The sequence below is a fragment of the Colletotrichum aenigma genome, assembly GCF_013390185.1.
Source record: "Colletotrichum aenigma strain Cg56 chromosome Unknown KSG_Cg56_contig05, whole genome shotgun sequence".
Lineage (NCBI taxonomy): Eukaryota > Fungi > Ascomycota > Sordariomycetes > Glomerellales > Glomerellaceae > Colletotrichum > Colletotrichum aenigma.
In genome coordinates, this window is record NW_023500911.1 from 4,028,601 (window position 1) to 4,049,068 (window position 20,468).

General features: G+C 52.9%; 5 protein-coding genes across 5 annotated transcripts; 2 read left to right on the forward strand and 3 right to left on the reverse strand.

The window, feature by feature from the left end:
• Positions 1-54: 54 nt before the first annotated feature.
• On the reverse strand, positions 55-1,864 carry CGCA056_v008721 (putative FAD-dependent monooxygenase; the record flags this gene model as incomplete). The annotated part of the gene is made up of 4 exons (XM_037323968.1): positions 55-317; positions 463-777; positions 1,079-1,364; positions 1,457-1,864. The coding sequence occupies 4 exons, from the start codon at positions 1,862-1,864 to the stop codon at positions 55-57; spliced, it is 1,272 nt and encodes a 423-aa protein (XP_037177513.1).
• A 5,522-nt stretch (positions 1,865-7,386) lies between these two features.
• On the reverse strand, positions 7,387-10,920 carry CGCA056_v008722 (Short-chain dehydrogenase TIC 32; the record flags this gene model as incomplete). Its single annotated transcript, XM_037323969.1, has 3 exons — positions 7,387-8,208; positions 9,916-10,202; positions 10,284-10,920. The coding sequence occupies 3 exons, from the start codon at positions 10,918-10,920 to the stop codon at positions 7,387-7,389; spliced, it is 1,746 nt and encodes a 581-aa protein (XP_037178067.1).
• Positions 10,921-12,479: 1,559 nt separating this feature from the next.
• CGCA056_v008723 (uncharacterized protein) lies at positions 12,480-14,119 on the forward strand (the record flags this gene model as incomplete). Its single annotated transcript, XM_037323970.1, has 4 exons — positions 12,480-12,525; positions 12,610-12,661; positions 12,734-12,962; positions 13,055-14,119. The coding sequence occupies 4 exons, from the start codon at positions 12,480-12,482 to the stop codon at positions 14,117-14,119; spliced, it is 1,392 nt and encodes a 463-aa protein (XP_037178068.1).
• An 878-nt stretch (positions 14,120-14,997) lies between these two features.
• On the reverse strand, positions 14,998-16,083 carry oxd-3 (Phenylacetaldoxime dehydratase; the record flags this gene model as incomplete). The annotated part of the gene is made up of 1 exon (XM_037323971.1): positions 14,998-16,083. One exon carries the CDS (start codon positions 16,081-16,083, stop codon positions 14,998-15,000), a length of 1,086 nt encoding a protein of 361 aa, XP_037178066.1.
• A 1,205-nt stretch (positions 16,084-17,288) lies between these two features.
• On the forward strand, positions 17,289-18,855 carry CGCA056_v008725 (uncharacterized protein; the record flags this gene model as incomplete). The annotated part of the gene is made up of 8 exons (XM_037323972.1): positions 17,289-17,438; positions 17,504-17,531; positions 17,600-17,771; positions 17,837-17,973; positions 18,031-18,085; positions 18,147-18,212; positions 18,269-18,398; positions 18,505-18,855. 8 exons carry the CDS (start codon positions 17,289-17,291, stop codon positions 18,853-18,855), a joined length of 1,089 nt encoding a protein of 362 aa, XP_037177512.1.
• Between the last annotated feature and the right edge of the window lie 1,613 nt (positions 18,856-20,468).

The following is a 20,468-nucleotide window of genomic DNA, read 5'->3' on the forward strand; positions in this document are numbered from 1 at the left end:
GCGATGCACGTCTATTAATCTAAGGTGGTATCCTGAGTCTATCCTGAACATATCTTACTCTTCATCAAAGTGAAGCTTCATCTCCCGCTTGCTGAGGAGCGGGCTCGTAGGGCTAATCTTGGGCCAGTCGTGCGCGTCCAGACAGGCCCGCCGCGACGCCAGCACGCCGGGCCGCGCCCTGGCGACGACGGCATCTTCGTAGACGTCCATGGCCGCCCTGAGCTCCGGGAAGCCAGCGCCGCTGCCCAATTTCGGGCCCACGGCCTCTGCGAAGTCCAGGACGTCGAGGATGGCGTGGTTCGCACCCTCGCCTCTGTCTGTGCGTGCCGTCAGCCATCATCCTCTTTAATTTGAGACGAACCCTTCTCCCGAGGGATCCCACAGAGAAATCCATCGGGAAACAAGGGGGATGGAAGCCAAAAACATGAAGGTTTCAATGCTATAGTAGGGGCGGGCACTTACACATTGCCATAGCGTGGAAGGCGTCACCCATCAACACCGCTCTTCCAGACGAACGAAGACCCTTTGGCGGAGGGTAGTCGAAGAGGTCGAGTTGTTTCACGTCGGTGTCAGCAGGAATGCCGAGTGCAAGGGAGCGAAACGGCTCCGACCAGCCGCCGGCGAACGACCTGATGAGATCGAGTCTGCCGCCGTTGGTCTCCGGAAATCCCGTCGGCTCCGGCTTGCCCAAGAAGCCCGGACGATCCGGCCACGAGATGCACATCTGGCAGCTGTGCTTGTCCGCGCTTTCATCATTGTTGCCGGGGGCGTCGAGCACTGCGGTAGAACGAACGCACAAAGTTCGTGTTAGTCTTTTTCCACGCCGCGCGCAATCAGAAGGACGATGCTAGGGGGGTGGTGTGAGGGATTGGGCATAGCTCGAGATCAAGGTTTTCTCCGCCCTTCGATAGCGCGCTGGGGATTTGCGTCCACGGTCAGGGACAACCCTGCCTCGGCGATACGGTTGATCTCGGATCATCGTCCCTCACCATCGTCGGGAAATCAGAAGCCAAGAAGAGGGGAGAAAGGAATCGGATGCAACGTTGGATGGGAAAAGAATGACAAAACAGGTACTCACTGCTAAGATACAGGAAAGTGTCGTTCTGAGACGACGTCCCTTGCAGGAAGAAGGGATCAAGCTTCCGGATCGGCTCCATCTCTTCGGGGGACAGAAACACCTTGAGGCCAAGAACCCGGACCGGGATCCGGTGCCTCTGGTGGTGATCCGGGAAAAGCTGCGTCCGCACTCGGGATGCGCCTCCGTCGCATGCGACGAGCACGCGACCGGCGCACGTTGAGCCGTCCTCGAAGGACACGACGACGGAGTCCTCCTTTTCCTCGTAGCTAGCGAAGCCCTTCCCCCACTATATTGCAACTCAGCATCAGGATCTGGGTGCCGAGAGGAGAAGACAGAGAGAGCCCCATAATCTAAAAAGGTAAAAATCGCGAATCATACCTGGATGTCGATGCCGGTCGCAACAAGCCGACGCAACCTCTCCCTCGTAACCCTGATCCGCAGGCTCTCCGGCGCACGAGGGCTTGCACCCTTCAGCTCGCCGGTGCTGAGGTCGAAGAAGGGGAACGCGGAGGCCTCGCCCCTCGCGACGGCGGCGCGGTCGACGTAGGCCTCGGGCAGGCGGGCGACCAGGTCCTCGGCCAGCAGGGACCGCAGCGCGGGCAGCGACCAGTGCAGCGTCAGGCCCCAGCCGACACCGCGAGTGGTGAGGTCCGTGTCGCGCTCGAAGATGCGGAAGGGCACGCCGGTCTTGCGCAGGTGCTGGGCGAGCAGCAGGCCGCTGACGCCAGCGCCGATGATGATCACGGGGAGGGGCCCTTGCTGTGCTGAGGTGCCTTGGACCGCCATGGCTGTGGCTCTGTGTCTCTCGGTAAAACGGCGTTTGACGAATTATGGATTAAGGTAGGGGGTGTGTTACTCGGCTGGCAGACCAAGACGTTTTGCTTTTTGATGTGCGGTGCAGATGCAGCGGTAGCAAGCGTAAGCAACAGGGCGAGCAGCCAAATGAAACGCAATGGTGGGAAACGGCACCAATGACAAATTAACGCTGAACTGCAGTTGTTGTAATGTATGTTACCAGTGGCGAGTATTAGCAATTGGCGCCCAGCTTGCTTGTCTTGGCTGTGCTATGTTGGACTCAGTCACTCAGAAGGCACTTCCGGTGCTTGGGATGGCACTTCCGATGCTTGTGGACGTCCAATTTCACTCTGTCTATCCATAGAGGGCCCCGTTTCTCAACTTATCGAACCACCCCGCTGCTAATGTTGAACCGAAAACTCTAATCCCACTTCCCATGCCCTGGACCCCAAGTGGACGAGGACGCAGAGTCGCCTGATGTCAGGGGGGTCGACGGCCAGGATCTCCTAGCGAGAGAGACCCTTGGCACGGGAGGATCGCGGAGCACCTCCCCGGCGCCACTGTCCACACCACCTAAGAGACGCCGTCGACGGGTGCTGGCGGCCTAGAGACCCTTACGGCAGCCTCCCGGCGCCATTTCCTTCAGCGACCTCCCTAGGTGGTAACTTCGCCGGTAAGGCAGAGCGGGAGCGGGAGGGAAGCGGAGGGCGTCTCGTCGGCTAATGATCTCTGTCGTATTTCGAGGTCTGTGCAGCCGACACAGCGTGGCGGTGGGATGCCGCAACCACACTACGATCTGACAGGATCGATATCTGTCAACCCGTCTTTGACGTCTGTCGATGACAACCAATTGACTTTGGGCATCGATTGTCCATCCAAAGAAGCCTCACCTGAACAAGTATCGAGTTGTCCAGACAAAAGAGGTGGCTGCGAAACCACACTCCTTCGTCCTCCGGTCTGGCTCAGCGAGCCAGGGGATGCTGGCCCAGCCAGGAGCGCTAATCTCGGAGTGGCTAAAGGGGGTGGAGGTAGCAGGCACAACCAAAGCAAAAGTTCGCAACTAGGCCCGTACGTAATTCCACCGAGGAGCCCTGCCCACAGGGCGAAGAAGAGAAAAAAGTGGTCGGATTTCGTGTTGGTGTGGTGGTTTCTCCTCCTTGCAAGTTACCATTTCTCCTCCCCCAGAGCCACACAAGCTCGCCGCCCTGCCCTACAGTCCATTCATGGCTAAGCATTTTCGCGAGTGGATGCTTCTCCGGGAACGCTATGCCGTGACCCAGGCAAAAAAACAGAACACAAAACTCCACCGTCGTCGACTCTTTGTAGCGCACCAACCGCGCAGCCAGTCAACGACATTTCCCAAGGATGGTCGCATTCGTTACCAGACCACCAGCCCTTTCCTGTCCCTGAACCTCACAAGGGATGCCTTGCCGGCACACAGGCCGCTCTGCCCTCTGAGGCCAACCCATTGGCCCAGTTTACGCCACGCCAGACCTGGGTTTCGAGGGCCTGAGCATATTCCAGCCTTTTAAACCCGAGATATTGGATGACATTGAAGCTTCTGTTGTTCGTTTCCTGGACCCGAGATTGATCCGGGCCCCCTCAAACATGAACTCACTGTGAGCATGCCAGAACTCCCTCTCGATTCGATCGCGCGAGGAAAGATGCGCCGAAGAGAGTATCATCGGCCGCAGATCAGACTTTTTTTCTCTCTCCCGCAGTCCCTACCGGTCTGCCATCCCAAGAAAACACCCCCTGTCGATGGGCCGATGCAGCGCAACGGCGCAGCGAAGCACACCTTCCAGCCTACGTTAGCTGCATCCCACGCCGGTTCTTCTCGGTGATTTCCCTCTCGCATCGCCGCCATGAATCTGGTAAGGCGTCCGGTTTCCGTGTCATGTAAACGAGGGAAATCCCGCCCGAAACCGTTCCTGGGTCGCAATAGCGTACGGCGCAGCAGCAAAACGGTCCTCGTAAGAACTTTTTTTCTACCTAATTTTTCCAGTCGAGGCCTCGGGATGGAACGTAACGTTGGCGGCGGCGGCACTTGTCGGTCCTATTTCCCTTGGGCTCGATTGATCGTTCCATCAGAGCTACGGTAGAGCTTCACGCCCATCGTTAGTTCAAGGTTCTGACTGATTTCATTTGACAAGCAAACCATCAGATCGAACCCTTCTATGGGAAATGCTCCGACCACTGACGTTCTGGTTTCGGAACTGGTTGCTGCCCGCCCCTGGATCTCACCCCCTCAAGGACACCGATCGCCTGGATCTTCCAGCGAATGGTGCGGCGGATGCAAGCGATGCGCGCATACTCTTGCGTGCCTCGCCATTTCCCATGTATTCTGGGTTGCAGATGCAATGCATAAATCACGCCGCACCGAAACTCGCATCTGCCGACACGAGGGCCCAGCCAAGATGCCGTAATGCAAGTTCGTTACGGACGCAGTGCAATGCTGTTCACACCGTTCATTCAACGTGTCTCCCGTCTTCAGATTCGATCCAGATACGAAAATGACAAAAGAGTCACAACGCAGCCGCGCACATTTCCACTTGGTCGGAGTCCCTCCGCCGCCCTATCTACCCTATCGCCAAGCAGAACCATCATCTCGCGCGCCTCGACTGCCTGATGGCCCCTGAGGCAAGCGACGCAAGCGACGCGAAGCGAAAGGGGGGGCCAGATTCCTCCCCTCGAGCCTTCTCTGGGAAACTTTCCTCCGGTGGAGTCGTAGGCGAGCGAGCGGGGGGTGCCGTGTTGAAGATTTCTGATGACCACCACCCCTCCCAGGGTCCCCAAGCTGCGCAGGGGAGGGCGCGGAGGACCCATCAGGGCTGCGTCGACGAGTGAGAAGTGACAGCATGGGGGCCAGATGCTGTAGCCCTGTCGATACAACGCAAGCCATGGGCTCTTCATAGAGTTTTGTTTGTCCACGGTACCGATGTTGCTTGCCCTTCAAAACCTGGGATATTGGTCCGGAGGTCTGGATGAGGTTGTTGGCGCCAGAGGGGGCGATCGAGCGGCGTCGAATAACATCACCATGTCCGGCGGAGAAATAGTGGCGAGCCCCGGCCGATGGGGAGTCGAAGCTTGCAGGTGAGGAGTCGGGCGTCCGCCGACGGCATCTTGCTGCCCGTCGTGTGTCGTCCCATGAAGTTGTCCAGACCGTTGAGTCCAGGATCCTTAGTGCAGAAATGGATTCGTTCCCAATTTCCTGGGTTGGCTTGCATGCAGACAGGCCACTGGTTCCAACGAACACGGAGACATGGCGCTTTCAGTGTCATCGGAAAGTAGCTCCATCCAGGTTGAAGTTTCCTGGTTCCCAATCGAGTAGTCAAGAGCCGTCGCGTATGCCTTTCCTAAACGAGAGGTTTTTCCATGGGCCCGTGGACGATGTCTCAAGGGAGAACTTCGGGTCCGACCATGAAGAGCTTGCCTAAGCTAGCGACAGACTCGGGAGACATGTATGTTTCCGATGTTACATCATGATTCATGACTCTCGCCCATGAAGCTTCGAAGGGGTCGATGAGAGCTCATCTCACTTTGCTGTCACGAGGATGTCTTGATGTCTTCGCCCCTGAACCGCTCACAATACTTTACTCAACGTTAACCGACTTTCAATAGTCTAGACTCTGTTGGCCTGTCGCTGGCAGGCTTCTCTTACGCTCCCTGGTTACATAACACACCCTGACTTTGGGGGCGTTTGAGACGGTCTCTTAAGTCTGCGCATCCGCAAATACAGCTCCTAGCTACCCTTTAGTATGCGTGGCGCTCCGTTATGAAAGTGGCTGCCTGGCTAAGAACGGCCGCTAACGACGATCTCAGTCTATGTCTCATCCTTCGTGAAAAGTTTGTTCAAAGATCGCCTCACTCATGATTGAATCATACCACGAAGCTGGAGCTGCAGCATTCTGAAGAAGTGACACGTTCATCACGCGCTTGTAGGGATTCTCATCCATGGGCAGGTATCGCTTCTGCAGGCTCCATGCGTTCGCAGATACGATGGGACTCGCCTTAGTAAAAGCCACCCGGCATAGCTCCGTCGGTAGCCGAGGGAGGACAAGGGAGCCAAAATGTTACTCAGGCTAGGAGCAGTAATTATTGAAATGGGGGTCTTGGAGCCAAAACCGAATCAAGGGTCGTCTAGTATTAGCATGGAACGATCGAAAGAGAACTCAACTATGAGAATTACACTTTGCACTAGTGAAAAAGAGTACCTGTAGATGGAGACGACTGGGGCTTCATTGGAGATACTGCATATGGATACCGTGGTTCTGGGAAAGCTTTGTTCGTTGAAACTGGCTTACATCTTGATACAACATGCGATAGATGTATTACTTCTGGGGATACCAATGCTACCTTGCAATGAGGGAAAAACAATATTTGAACCCGTCGAGATGAAGTATAATTTTAGCCTGTCAGTCGCTTGGGTTGAAGCCTACAGGATGTGAGAGATGGGTTTTGTGACGAGTTTTGCTATCCGGGCGGATACTTATAACTAAACGGGCAAATCACTACCTGCTATAACAAAAGACCATTCCCTCTATGAATCCCTGTATGATGATCATTACTATCGTTGCTGGTTTTGCTGTCATTGCCGTCGTCTTCTTCGTACTTGTTACTGCTGTGCCATTTTCACTATCCGTCCAAATCACAAAAGCCTTCATAAATGACCTGTAGATAATCATAGGTCAGCCGGAAGGTGACTGGATGAATTCCAAATTAGTTCCACGCTTCGCTTTAGTCACTAGATGAGATATCGTAGAAAGCTCTATTGCCCAGCCCTTAAGACTACAAGAGACATCTGAGCACCCACTCACTTGAGCTTGATGGCAGAACTCACATACCGAGCATCTCATTGCGAGGTTAGAGATTTAAATACCAATGACTTGATTCCAGGTGTTGCTCGATAAATAGTATGCGCGACATGACGTCGAAGAAAGACCAGAGGCCAAGATCCAAAGTCTTTTCGCATTCCATCAGGCCAGAACTTAGCAAGGACATGGCACATCCTCATAAGTCACCGTGAACGGAAGCCACTTGTACCAACTCGTGTCCGGCAGCTTATACCACACAGGACGGAAAGAGTTGCTGCTTCTTCCATCGTCCCTATAGTGTGAGTTGGCCTGAAGTCGGGAACCTGTAGCGACATCCCAAACCTTTTCACGCCTCCGGCGTCAATGATGGAGCAGGTGAGTCCCTTTGAGCACGGGTCAGCGTCCTTGGCACGTTTGGCTAAAGTGTAGCCGTTGAAAGACTGGTTCATGGGTTTCATGTACACCTCGCCTCAATAGTTATCGCGGACGTACGGGTACGAAGTTCCGAGGACTACAAGCCTGGAAGGTGGCCGTGTCCACAGCTTTGAGATCTCCCCCGGCGTAGTCCTGCCCGCAGATGATCTGATGCTCGTTGTCGGTTGTCGTTTTAAAGGTCTTGCTGTTAGTCCCGGCTGTCGAGCAGGAAAAAGCATTGGACACAGCTGATTTGATGGTCGTGTCTTAGGTCTTCTTGCCGGTTCAAACCCAATCAACGGGGTTCAGGGTGTTGAGGGTATCCTTCGTCCAGCAGTTTCTGCCCTGAGGGTCGTAAGAAACGTCGACGCAGCGGTCGTCAGCGTTGCATGCTTTCATGCACTCCTCAAAGATGTCATACTGAGCAGCTCCAATGTCCCCGCCCCCGTAATTCACACCGCAGAGGATCTGAAATGAGCTCTTGGTCGCTTTGTACGTGGTGCCGTCAGCAGCGTTGCCAACACATGTGACCTGCGACGTCGGTTTCTCCTTGACGACCTTTTTTGCAGTCCAGATGGCTTCCACGGGGTTGGATGTGGTGAGTCGGTCCTTGGTCCAGCACGTTTTCCCAATGTAGCTGAACGAGACATCCACGCATCGGGGATCATTGTCGCATGCCTTGATGCAGTCCTCGAAGCTGGCGACCTGGAGGGCGGCGATATCGGCACCAGCATAGTCCACGCCACACACAATCTCAAAGTTGCCGTTGGCACCGGCGTAGGTCGCACCGTTGGAGGCACCGCCGGCGCAAGTAACCCCTGAAGCCTTGGATGTTTTGCGTGCAGAGTTCACCCATGCAAGAGCTGTGGCCGGCGTCTGCACGTCTTTCAGATAGCAATCCTGCTGGTCGTTGACGTAGGCTACGGCGATACAGGCTTCTTCGGCGTCGCAGGCCTTGACACAGGCCTCAAATGTCGGCGCGTCGATACCCTTATAGTTGCCGCCGCCATAATCACATCCGCAGAGGACTTCAAAGGTGCCTTTCTCACCGGTGTAGGTCGACTTGTGAGTCGCGGGCTTGGTGCAGTCGAGGTTGGTGGAAAGGGCCTGTCGTCGAGTGGAGTGACCGAGGCGAGAGAAAGAGTGACTCACTGTCTTGAACAAGCTAAGTATAGTGACGGAAGGAGAGAATGAAGGACTGGCAAGGACCGACAGAGCACCGCCGAAACGGAGTACGAGCTTCCTCGTGACGATCAAGAACCAGAGGCGGAGGGAAGGGACAGAACGTTGGACATGGGTGCCTGCTGGTCACCGAGTTATCTAGATAACTCTTCATGTGCTTACTGTGAAATGGATTTCAGGGTCCTCGGATTTCTGCAATGCTCAGCCCCCACGTTGCATTCTGCGAATACTTACCTTCAGCTTGTAGTGCAACCTTTCCAAATCGAATGCCAATTCAATTCATAATGAGCTTATTTTCAACTCACATCGGTATTATCGATAGGCTATGGGCACTATTTTCTTGGCAGTAAGACCTTGTTTCGAGACTGTCTAGGTATTTTTCCTGTGGCTCTATTCTAGTCTATTGTCGTCATCTTTGCTTCTATCGTCGTAGTCGCTTCCCATATCTTCGTCGTTGTCTTCATTATCATTGTTATCGTCGTCGCTGTCGTTCCCATCGTCTTCAAGGAGTCATTCAGTACACAAGAAACGTAGCGCGCAGACCCAGGAACATTAGGCGGTGACTTTCCAATAGGTCATTCAGGTAGCCTCGAGTCCAATTAAATTCAGAAGCCAAAGAGGTACTCATTAGATGCTTATCTGTGAGAAGCGCATTGAATCGCGGGGCTAAAACGGCCGCCATCATTACCACGGAGGACTAGCGAGCACCATCACCCATCAGAGTCAATCTAGACCTCCGCTAATTGTCTACACATACTGGCGACTTGATTCGAGACACGGAACATTCCGTGCCACTCGATACATGGGTCATAATGGTGAAATATTCCATCCGATGTTAATGGGCCCAAGAAGCAAAAGAAATAGTCAACTCATGGGTGGGATTTAACCACCGAATCTCCCCGAGGTGGGCTCGAACCACCAACCTCCAGATTAACAGTCTGACGCGCTAGCCAATTGTGCCATCGGGGATGTTGAGATGTTGTGTCTGATTTCACTTGGCGAGTTGAGGGAATTTTGGGAATATGGAGCTCACGATGTGGACCTGGCGGTGCTGGGTGGATGCAAACACGGCAGATAGACCCAGTTGGACAATCTCAGCCCCATTTCCATATAGTTATCAGTAGTTCTTTTCTCAGATATGACAGAAGATATAACGCATATTGAATACACCTTGACTACTTACTCTCTTTCATCTTGAAGAGTTTCTCACTTGCACACGCATCAGGCGTGATAGAAAGAGTTGTTGTCTGAGCCTATTCCGGGTTGTGGGCGAGTTCCTTCAAAGAGTGGGGCATTCATTCGGGTTGTGTGAAAGTTAATATCAAAGTTCTCTCTTGCCCGTTCACAAGTCATTTGACAGAATGATTGGAGCTTTTGAGCGCTGAGTATGCATCAGATTAGGAAATGGGGAATTCACATTGAGTCACAAAATACCCCAACTGAGCAATAAGCCAATGCATCCATTACTTGATCTTTTGCACTGCACTCGACACGACAGAAAACATCCATTGCAACTGCGACTACCTAGCCCAGACTGACATAAGAATCATAATTTCCATAGGAAAAGTAAATTTACGGCCTCTGTCGCCTGAACTTGACCCTCAACATTCACAGGTCAAAACCCTGTTGTACCAAATCCTCGCTCATGGCCCACAGCTTCTTCACATTCTCGCCATCAAGTGCATACTCTCGAGGCGTTCCGACCTGGCAGTTCTGAATATATGAGCCGCTATGAGCCGCAAGCTCCGGATCCAGCGCGGCCGCCAATATAGACGAGCACCCTTGAGTCGCGGTCTTGAATGGCATGTCGATCGCGAAAGGCAATCCGGTGTTCTTTCGAGAGATCTCGTCGCCCTTGTCAAGCTCTGTCATGGAAACATGATTAAAGAGACCAGTGCCTCCGATGCTTCCGGGATGGACTAAATGTGTTAGGCGGTGTTTGCTTTCTCGCAGCTTCGTATTATGTAAGTTGCACTCGCCAGACAGTGAGACAATCCCACGGTCTTTCAGTCTGCGAGCTAACTCGACACTGAATAAGATGTTTGCGGTCTTGGATTGTCCATAACCGCTCCATCCGTGATAGTCTTTGCCCTTGTTGAAGGTCGGGTCGCTCCACCACACGTCGGAGAGCTGATGTCCGTGGCTCGAGACGTTGATAATGCGGGCATCCTCACCAGCGGCAAGAATCTTGGGCAGCAGCAAGTTCGTGAGCAGGAAGTGTCCGATATGGTTGGCACTGAACTGCAACTCGTTTCCCTCGGCATCTGTCGTGAACTCCTTGACGTACATAATACCGGCGCAATTGATCATAACGTCAATCTGGGACATATTGGAGTCTTCGAGGATTTTTGAAGCTGCGGCTCGAACGCTGTCCTGGTCGGTAAGCTCAACAGCAATGAAGGTGGCACGGATAGACGGATCGATGGCGGCGATCTCCTTGATGACAGGCGCCACCTTGGCTTCGGAGCGACCAGCAAGGATGAATGCCGCGGGCGACGCCTTGGCAAGAGAAGTGGCCATATAGGCACCCAACCCGTTGGCGCTAGCACCAGTGATGAGAAATGTGCGGCCTTTGACATTGGAAGCGAAGGTTGAGACAACTTCTTCCGCGGTAGTGTCGAAGCCGAAGGAGGCCATTCTGAGAGGTGTTTCGGATCTCTGTTGAGATTGATGCCTTGTAAAAATGGATTGGAACGACAATAGGATTTTGAACCGGGAAAAACTTTGGTTTCTGGGAGAGATACTGGATATGATGCGCTGAGAGTGCTAGATATCTTCATGTTGGTTTGCGGACTGGAAATTCCCCTTCTTTTATAGACATTTCGTCGCATTTTCAACAGTGTTACTTTATCCCAAGATGCCGAGCTCAAATGTTCCAAGTAGCAAGTGCTGCGTATAACAATCCATTTTTGAACAAGCTCAACTTTGAGGCACGCAGATGAGCCTCTTCTGGGCTGCAGAAGCGAAGTTGTGCCAGCGATGTACCGAACACGACATACCCTAATTTGTTCATGCGCATCAAGGTAATTGTCGTAAACCCGAGTGTTGACTAAGCTCCGCGACACGGCAGGCAACAGCATTTGCAGAAAGCCTTCTCTCAAGACTAATACAATTCTTATCAGTAAAGTATTATGGGGAAATGGTTGAATGGCTATTCGCCGCCTCGTAGGAAACAGCCCACTAAGTCCGCTCTGGGGCAGGATGCATCATGCAACCCGCGTCAAACACGCTCTCTCGGGCTTAGTGCTGATGGTGCATGGTGGGACGGATGCAAGTATTGATAATACATCCCACATGTCTCATTGGGCCGTCATATTCCCTCGATTTAAGCGGGATAACCATGTGATTAATCATTGAAGTAGCACGAAAAACTCGGAAGAACGTCTTGTAGGTATTTGAGCGCCGAGACTCGTCTCCAAACTTAGGTTGGTAAGCATCGTCGCGCGTTGAACAGCGGGGAGATTGACTAACCCCTAAACCTAACAGCGTTGAACCCCTTCCGCGACTTCACTTGTGTTCTCAGAGTACTCAGCAAGTACATTGATACTGGTGTACTATCATAAACGCTCGTCGCAAGCATTACGCGACGTGCTTATGCGACCTGAGTATGCAAGCGCCCAAGACGTCGTCACGACGAAGGCAGCACCACACACGCAGTCGGACTGGGTGCAGTGCCTGCAAAAAGAGACATGTCCGATGCGATGAGAAGCGACCGACATGGTAAGTCTCATTGGCACTTCTCTGACTTTCTCGCATCCCACCATACCGAATCCATGTAGCTATTATGATCTTACCTCTTTGGGCCACATAGACGCGTCGTACAGGAGGATCAGACGATCTTGCCAGAACAGCTTTTATGACCCTTGCCCCTTTAGATCAGATATACGCGGGGTGCATGAGAATCGGATGACCTTGGCCAGTATCGCTAGGCCTATAAGCCGCTTGCAAGGGTGGCGACGTGGAGGATCTTTGTCATAGCAAGCAAGAATGAGCGAAATTTCTCTGACCTTTCTGACAGCACAAAATGTCTCGTTTCTGGAACATCGTGCCTCTACCCCCCTCTCGAGCGATGGATCAGCGAGACCGGTGATGGTAGCATTTTGAACGGGTCTCGTCCCAACTTTATAGGGAGGGGTGGACGGAATGCCGTCTGGCAGCTTCCCAAAGACCCCAGAACCGTGGACCCATTTGATAGCATGCCGCTATATATGTCGTCCAAGTCCCATGAGCTGTTCCGATACTGTGAGTCTACTTGCCTCCTGTACCATGGAGGAGGTCTCCATACTTTGCAAGCCTGATCAAGCCTGACGTCCGCCTCCCGGTTAGTCTTGGACGTCAACTCCCCGAAAGGTGGAGATACCCTCAGGCACAAACAGACGTAAGTCAAATTTTTTCCTTTTCCCTCGATTACTTCGACCTGTTTGGCTAATGAGTACCTTATAAGATGCAGTGTCGGCAAGTTGGCCAGTAATCCAGATTCTTTTCATGGTATCTTGTTACTAGCCGGTCTGCATTACTACTGGAATAACGGCAACCTCGGAAAATTTGCTTCGACATACTACATGCACAAGATCAATTGGATTCGTTCCATCAACTCGTATCTTGGAGGGGCTGACCATAATGACCCCTGCAAGTTCAAGACTTACCTGAACATCGTGGGCACCATCGCTCTTATAGAGGTAAGGCTACAAAGCGCGTCCTCTGGTTAAGATCTTCTGAGGATCTTCAGTTACATATCACTGACAACTTGATCTTATTTGGTGATATATAGATGAGTATGGGCGATTACGACGCAGCGCGAGCCCACCTGATTGGTCTATCTATGCTCAAGGACAGGTTTCAAACTCTACAACAGAAAGGCTTGACCGATTTGAGTATGGCTGATTCGCCGTCTGCATTTGCGAATTCGACAGATGACACTGTTCAACTCTATCTGGCCCTCGTCACATGCGACGTGATTGCGGGGACTTCGAATTTGCTTCAGCCTCCATTTCCGCAAGAAGTAACTAGACGACAACAGCCCAAGGTTCCTACAGGGATGGAGCAAAGAATGCCTGACGGCCAACTGGCCTTGTGGCTGGTCACTTATTTTCTCATGGCAAGCTATAGTATTTCTAGCGCAAACTTCGACTTCAGTGATCTGTTGGATTACTTGCGCTTGGTGACCACCGCACATGGTGGTTGCTGTGCCTCGACGTCCTCCCCGGTTGTGCCCACCCCTGAGAGCCAGACGAACACACGGACATCCCAAACTCCCTCGCCTTTTCACACCAAAATCCCTTGGGGTAGCACTGTCGCTGCCGAAGGTGCCTACATACACTGCATAATTGGCCTACCATGGACGTACGGGCCCAGCACCGGGGGTGGTCCCTTATGCTACATGATTCCTGCTATCCAACAGGATGTCGCTACAACCGAAACCGCCATAGCAGGCTCACGTATCAACATCAATGACTGTACAGAAGGAACTCGGCTCGGCCAGGCGCTGTGGCTATGGAAGGTCGTGGTCGGCGCTTGCACCACTGCGAGCGCCCAGAAGGCGGGCCTCCCGGCTCCGGAACCTGGGGGTCCGGGCGGCGAGCCATACCACCAGGACGTCATTCCCAGAGCGTATCGTGACGACAGCCCGCTCTATGACGATGAAGACGAGCTATATGCCATGCTAGCGGAATGGTGGGCCAGAAAGCTGAGGCGATGGAGTAGGGCCACAGGGGTTATTGAGTGGAACGCCGCGAGAAACGTGTTGGCGCTGGTGGCATGGCCGGAAAAGGGTCCGGGTGAGAGGCTGGCTCAGAGGATATGGGAGAATGCAGTCAACAAGCGGGTGACACTTTAAGGAAGGTACTTGACACCAGAGTATGTCTTGTCCGGCGAGACGAAAAGACGATGGCATATTTGGGGCAATTCATAGAATCTCATATACAGTATCGACTTGTCTACTTTGGCAGTCCTTTGGTACGGATCGTCTAGTAATTCTAGAATATCGTCAAAACGATCTTTGTAAGGTTTCAATAGCAAGTTCATCCTGAGTTTGTTTTTCTTCCATGTATTTTGACTAATGTTATATGTCAGTTGTCTGTTAAGTTAACTGACAAAGTGTCTTGAGCATGGCGGTAGAGCAATACCTATGATGACTTGCAAGAAAATAATTCAATTGGCAGTATGTAAGTAACTCCGCACTCGAAGGCTCCAATATTCAAACGTTCTCTTGAGCATGATCAGTTGCGCATCAGCATCGATCCGATCGAAGAACAGCTACAAACACAGTATAACGAAATACTTTTACAGTAACGGCAAATGTCGAAGTTGGAGGCCACTGTCTCATCCAACTGCTAGGATGACTTCATGTGTATTGTCTGACAGGTTGGGATGATGTGCATGTTCGTATCTTGTGAAACCGGGCTGGCAATCTGCAAGGCCCTAGTTTCCCACAACGTTGCGGAGTCAAAAGCCCCGCAAGATAACTTGGGCTGGGTCGAGTCATGGCCCATGTCACCGGACCGAGCCTGGGTCACTCCCCGTGCTCACTCCCCGTGCAATGTCTCTGATGTCTCCAGGGGTTGTCCTTGCGATCCGATTTCTAGCTCGATGGCTATCTGGCCAATCACTCTCACCCTGTCTTTGCTGATCACGATCTACTGTGGACTGAACATTCGTTCACGAAATCAATGGCAGTGAAGCTTGACGATGAGAGTTTTGTGTATTGAATGGTTATCATACGATTGCAAGCAGCCCAGTACCGGAGTGGCAACCGACGTACTCGAAGTGCTGCTGCTCCGGCTTCAGCACCAACACTTCGTGGAACAAACGAAGCGAAACATTGTTCTCCAACTTCTTGGCATATTGCAAGAAGCCTCCGAAGATCTTCAAATGTGTCGGGTGTTCCTTTGCCCAACCCTCGAGGGATGCAAGGTCGTCGAAGAAGGCCAACCCGAATGTGCGGTCCTTGTCGGCCTTACCCGTCGCGGGGTCGACGAGGTCCATAAATCGACAGCTGTGGCAGCCGACCTCAGCGCCTTGGTCGCGAAGGAAGTTCATGCCCTCGATGAGCACGGGGTGCATCGTTGACAGGTACAGCTCCCGCTCTTCGGGCAGTGTTCCCGACCAATCTTGGCCGGATCGGATGACAGCGAGGTTCTTCTTGCCGGAAACCTGAACCCTTCGAGGCTTGGGGGCTCCGTTGCCGTTTGTCGTTCCGTTCGTGGCACGCTCGACCTTTTCTCCAACAAGCTTGTCGTTCTGAGCTGCTGCCATTCTGTCGCGCATGCTGCCCCAGTATACGTGCTCCTTGATAGGACCGATCACACTTTCGCGCATGTGTGCCGCTCCCTCAGGAATCTCGTTGTTGGAGAAGACCGTCTCGAAACGGTCCATCGTAGGGAGGAACATCTCGAGGAACCAGCCGTGGCGCTCGGCTTGGGGATCGAGCTCGTCCCACCATGTCTTGAAGCCGGAGTCGACAGACCACTTCTCGTATGCCGCCTTGCTGGGCCAGTAAGCCAGGTGGGCAATGTTGTAGTATCCGTGGGTATCGGTGACAGCAGCCCACTCCGCAAACTGTGGGCGAGAATCGGGCTCGACGGCTTTGGAGGTGGTGAACTGCGTCAACCGTGCGACGGCATCGCCATCTGCCTTGTCTTCGGAAGCATACTGGGCGCCGATGACAGCAAAGACGAGGTCTTTGGTGGCTTTGGGAAAGCCAGCGCTGTAGGCTGGGAAGGGAGGTTGCCAGTCCGTAGGTGTCTTGGCGGGGATCTTTCGGGGGCACTGAAGGTGCTCTGCGATGGCGGAGACGAGCATCTTGTAATACGTGATATGGGATTGGTGGCGGGGAATGATGAATCCTGCCGGGTCAGAAAGGAGCTCGGGGACCTAAGCTTTTAAGCTACATGGAGGTACAAGGACCAAGGCGACAACTCAGGACCAGGTCCCTCGTAAAGAGTTGGCCAATATTCCTCCGTCGAACAGGATGGCAGAGTCCACGCGCGTGCCGCCATCTCTGCAGCTCTGCAGTTGCAGGGATCTTAGACAAAGGCCATGGACAAACATGGACCGACAAACATGGAGGCAAGCATCGCACGTTTGGGCAGGGGACTTACCAATGTTGGACATATCCTTGCCCGTTGGATCGGGACCTTACTTCTTACTTTGGAGTAGTCTCGAACAGTGGCTGAATCCTGTGATGAAATACTCGGAACATCCGCTAGTTTCCGTCTCCTTTTGTGACCGTAATGAGCGTCTTATCTCGAGCAAACGGCTTTTCAAGAAGCCGTTGGGCGCTATTCTTTAGCGTACGCGTGGATGATAAGACATACCGGACTCTGGGGTTGGGTTCCGCGGGCACTGACGGTAGGCTAGAAAAGTGGCTTGCGGGATGACAGCTCCGCACCGGTAAGCCAGAACAGCAGACTGGGAGATGCTTCAGCCCTCACCAGATGACAGACGCATAAAACCACACAGACTGCTCGTCATGTCTTGGGCAGCACCCGAAAAGGGACCTCGCAGGGATGAGGGACCGGTGCGCAGCCGACTAATGTTCCACCAGAGACACAAAACCCCACCACCCAAGTGGGCAGCAGGACGCCTTTCCCAGTCTCTGCAGCCTCTGGTTTTGGGACAAACTCGCTGATCTATATTGCAGTGACACTAGTACCGCGGAAAGGCTCCTTCGCGATTCAGGCACCATATGGCCATTGGCCTCCCCCTTTCAAAGCGGGTTGTCGGAATGCAACTCAAGGCGTCAAATGGCACCACGCGTAGTCAATCTGCACCCCTGGTTGAAGAACATTTCTGATTTCGGCAGTCCGGGCGTACAAGGCTGCCAGGTCCGTGACTCGATTTGGGGTTGAGGAGAATTTTGTATAATTCATGCTTGGGCCTCGACAAGCTTTGCAGTGAAAGAAAAAGGGAGGCCGGCCACATAAGAGCGAAGAGGGGGCAAACTTGCGGACGAGAAACCACCGCAACTGCATACCCTATCCTCACCCCACCACCACCATTCCACCATGGCGACACCGTTCCAGGTCGAGGCTTGGACCGAGTATGCCATCGGCTTGCTCGTGCTCCTCGTCCGCATTGTCTACAGGTCGACTATTGTCGGAACAAATTGGGAGGGCGATGACTACTTTGCACTGATTGCAGTGTTCTTCTGGACGGTATGCGGAGGGTCCCTGACCGCATCGGGCTTTGAAGAGAGGTTGAAACTGACTTTTGGGTTCAGGGAGAACTGGTGATGCTAGAGTTGATCGGTGAGAACACTCTCGCTTCCCCTTGACAGTTGCTGTCTAGTCTGAACTCTAACAATCGTTTTGTCAAGGACAATATGGCAGCATCACTGGAATGACCGATGAGATCGCCTTGACGCTTTCCGACAAGCAAATCGAAAGAATAGTCGTTGGCTCCAAATGCCTGCTGGCGGGATGGATTCTATACGTTACCCTCATCTGGTGCTTGAAGGCATGCATGCTCTTCTTGTACCGCAGACTCACGTAAGATCTCGTTCGAGGTTGCGACTTGGCGGTGGACTCGTTCATCATTAACACGGTTGATACAGGCTGAACTTGACGCAAAAGAGGATGGTTTACATCACCGCTTGCACCTGTGTTGTTCTCTACATCGTCACCATCATTGTGATCTTGACGAGGTGCCAGCCGTTCCATGCGAATTGGCAGGTGTATCCCTACCCAGGTGGTGCGTTTTGACCTCTTTCTCGTTGTTTGACACGTCTGATTTGTGTTTATGTTCTAGACGCTTGCGCACTGAACATTCCGAACTACATTGCTCTTGCAATCACGAACGTCACGTAGGTCCACCGAAAGAAGGGATTTCACGACCGAGCGAAACTGACAGTTCATCGGGCTTAGAACGGACATGATGATTTTGTACATTCCACTACCACTATTGTGGTCTGTTCAGATGCCAATGGCACGGTAAGTTTCTTCCGCTGCAAAAGACCCCATCAATTCCATCCGACTGACCGACCCAGCAAAATCATTTGCTCACTCTGGCTCTGCACTGGTATCTTCATCATCATTGCCACGCTACTTCGCTGCATTCTTTGCCTGCAGGATGCACAGTCCATCAACCTGGGCACCATCTGGTCAATCAGAGAAACAGTAAGTGTGGCCCACGCACCTCACGCAATCTCCCTCAGCCCCCCTTTCCCGCACCCCGGCAAACTCTGTATGCGCGTCGAACTAACCCGTTTTTCCACCCTGGCAGTTCGTCGGCATCCTAGCTGTCAACGCCCCAGTCTTGGGTCCCTGGATCGCCAAAAACGCCTCAGCGGTGCGTTCCCGCACCTCCAAGAACCGCTCAAAGACGGGCGGCCAGGAGTCCGCCAACCACATCGTCACGATTGGCGCGAAGGAGAGCACCCACCGCCTGGACCGCCTTACGAAAGACGGCCGCCGGGGTCTGGGGTGGACTGAAATTGACAACGACAGCGAGGAGCGCATCATGAAGACGCAGAACGATGTCGCTGTCTCGGCGAAGCGTTCGGACGAGGAGCTCAACCGTGAGGTCAGTCCCAACGGTATCCATGTCAAGACGACCTTCCAAGTTTCTGGATGAGACGACCGGAGAGGACACGGAGGAAAAGAATACCCCAACGCGTTGTAACACGATGTAAACTGTGTAATGTAAAATAGATGATTGGATACGCATGGAAGTTAGTTAGTTGGCTCAACGGGTCTGCTGTCACCGTCGTGGCAGAGCGACCCAAAATCACGCCAGCTAGGCTGTTGGCTCATAATACTAGTTCATATATGACATCGCAACGGTGCATTAGTTCGGTTTGGGGATGATGAGTGTATCTCGTTTGGATATTGATGTTCCGCGTTGCCTCGAAACCTGGAGTTGCAACCATGTAATTACCGCATAACAAAAAGTCTTCCGCGAGTCAAGACATTCACGTGTAGGATCTCTGAACCAGCAGATGCCAGAAATCCATGGACCTTTCCGTACCACGCGGAGGATTCCATACCATCGCAATTGGGGCCGATGGAGATGATACCGGACATGAAAGTGAAACCCTGCCGGTCATCACTCGATGCTGCAAGAGAGAAGAGACAAGATAGGAAAGCGAGAACTGAGAACCACACCGAAAGAGAATGCGATGGAGTGACGACGTGGTAGATACGCTATATCCACCAGTGGGACTGCGGAGGGGTCCACTCCGCAGGTCCGCAACACTTCTCATTGGCTGAGACTCAACAACACCTCGTCCTTGTACGATCACATCACAGGCTTCACTTGGTTCTTGCGCTTCACGCTGGGCATCAGGGTACTGTTCACGAGTAATTCCCCTTGTCGATATCGACTTTTCAGTGTTCAGCTCTCCGATGGTTTAAGGCGCGTTTTGCAGTTTTCGGAAATCTATTGAATCGCACCTAGCTCGATAAGCGGGCCAGAATCCTGCTTTTGCTCCCTTTTGGAACGATTTGAGACATGGCTGGAGTCAGTACCATCCGTAGGGACATATTGGTTCTCCTACATATGTGTGCTGATGCCCTCTTACCAAGCGCTCAGGGGCCGTTGGCGCTCTATCCGCGATTTGGCCAAGCGCGAGGCTCTAGCAACTCGGGCATCCACGTCCTCGGATTCAGGGACCAAGAATACTCTTCGGAAACGTCGATCTTTGTCGGCGCTATGCGTTCGGACTTGCGCCAGCGGAATTTGACCGTTCTTCGAGAGACTATCTATGGAGCTTTTGCATATGCAGTTATCAACGGGACCTCCCGTGGCTAGGCCTCAACGCGTTGAGAATGGGGAGTTGGGAGACAAAGCGGTGATCAGCAATGAGCGGTCAGAGAGTCGAAATGTTGGATAACGGAAAGAAAAGCTTCGATATCGAAATCTGACGAATCATTACGCCCAAAGTGCGCACCGGCCGCCTTCAACAATGCCCAACGACCCATGGACACATATCGAAGACGCCCGATCACGGTTGAGTGGCCGTTGACTACGTGCGCACTTGTGAAGCCGATAGAGAAATGGAGGTCAGAGGACAGAAAGAGGCTGGACATGCCCAACAGAAGAAGACTGGATACATGATCGGCGGACGAAGGTGTCTGGATGGGACACTGGCTCAACTAAACTTCTGAGTTGTTGGAGGACGGCCGACTGAACAGCCCGAGGTATGTGAAAACATCGTGGCGTGGACAAAAACTGTGTGGCCGATTCTC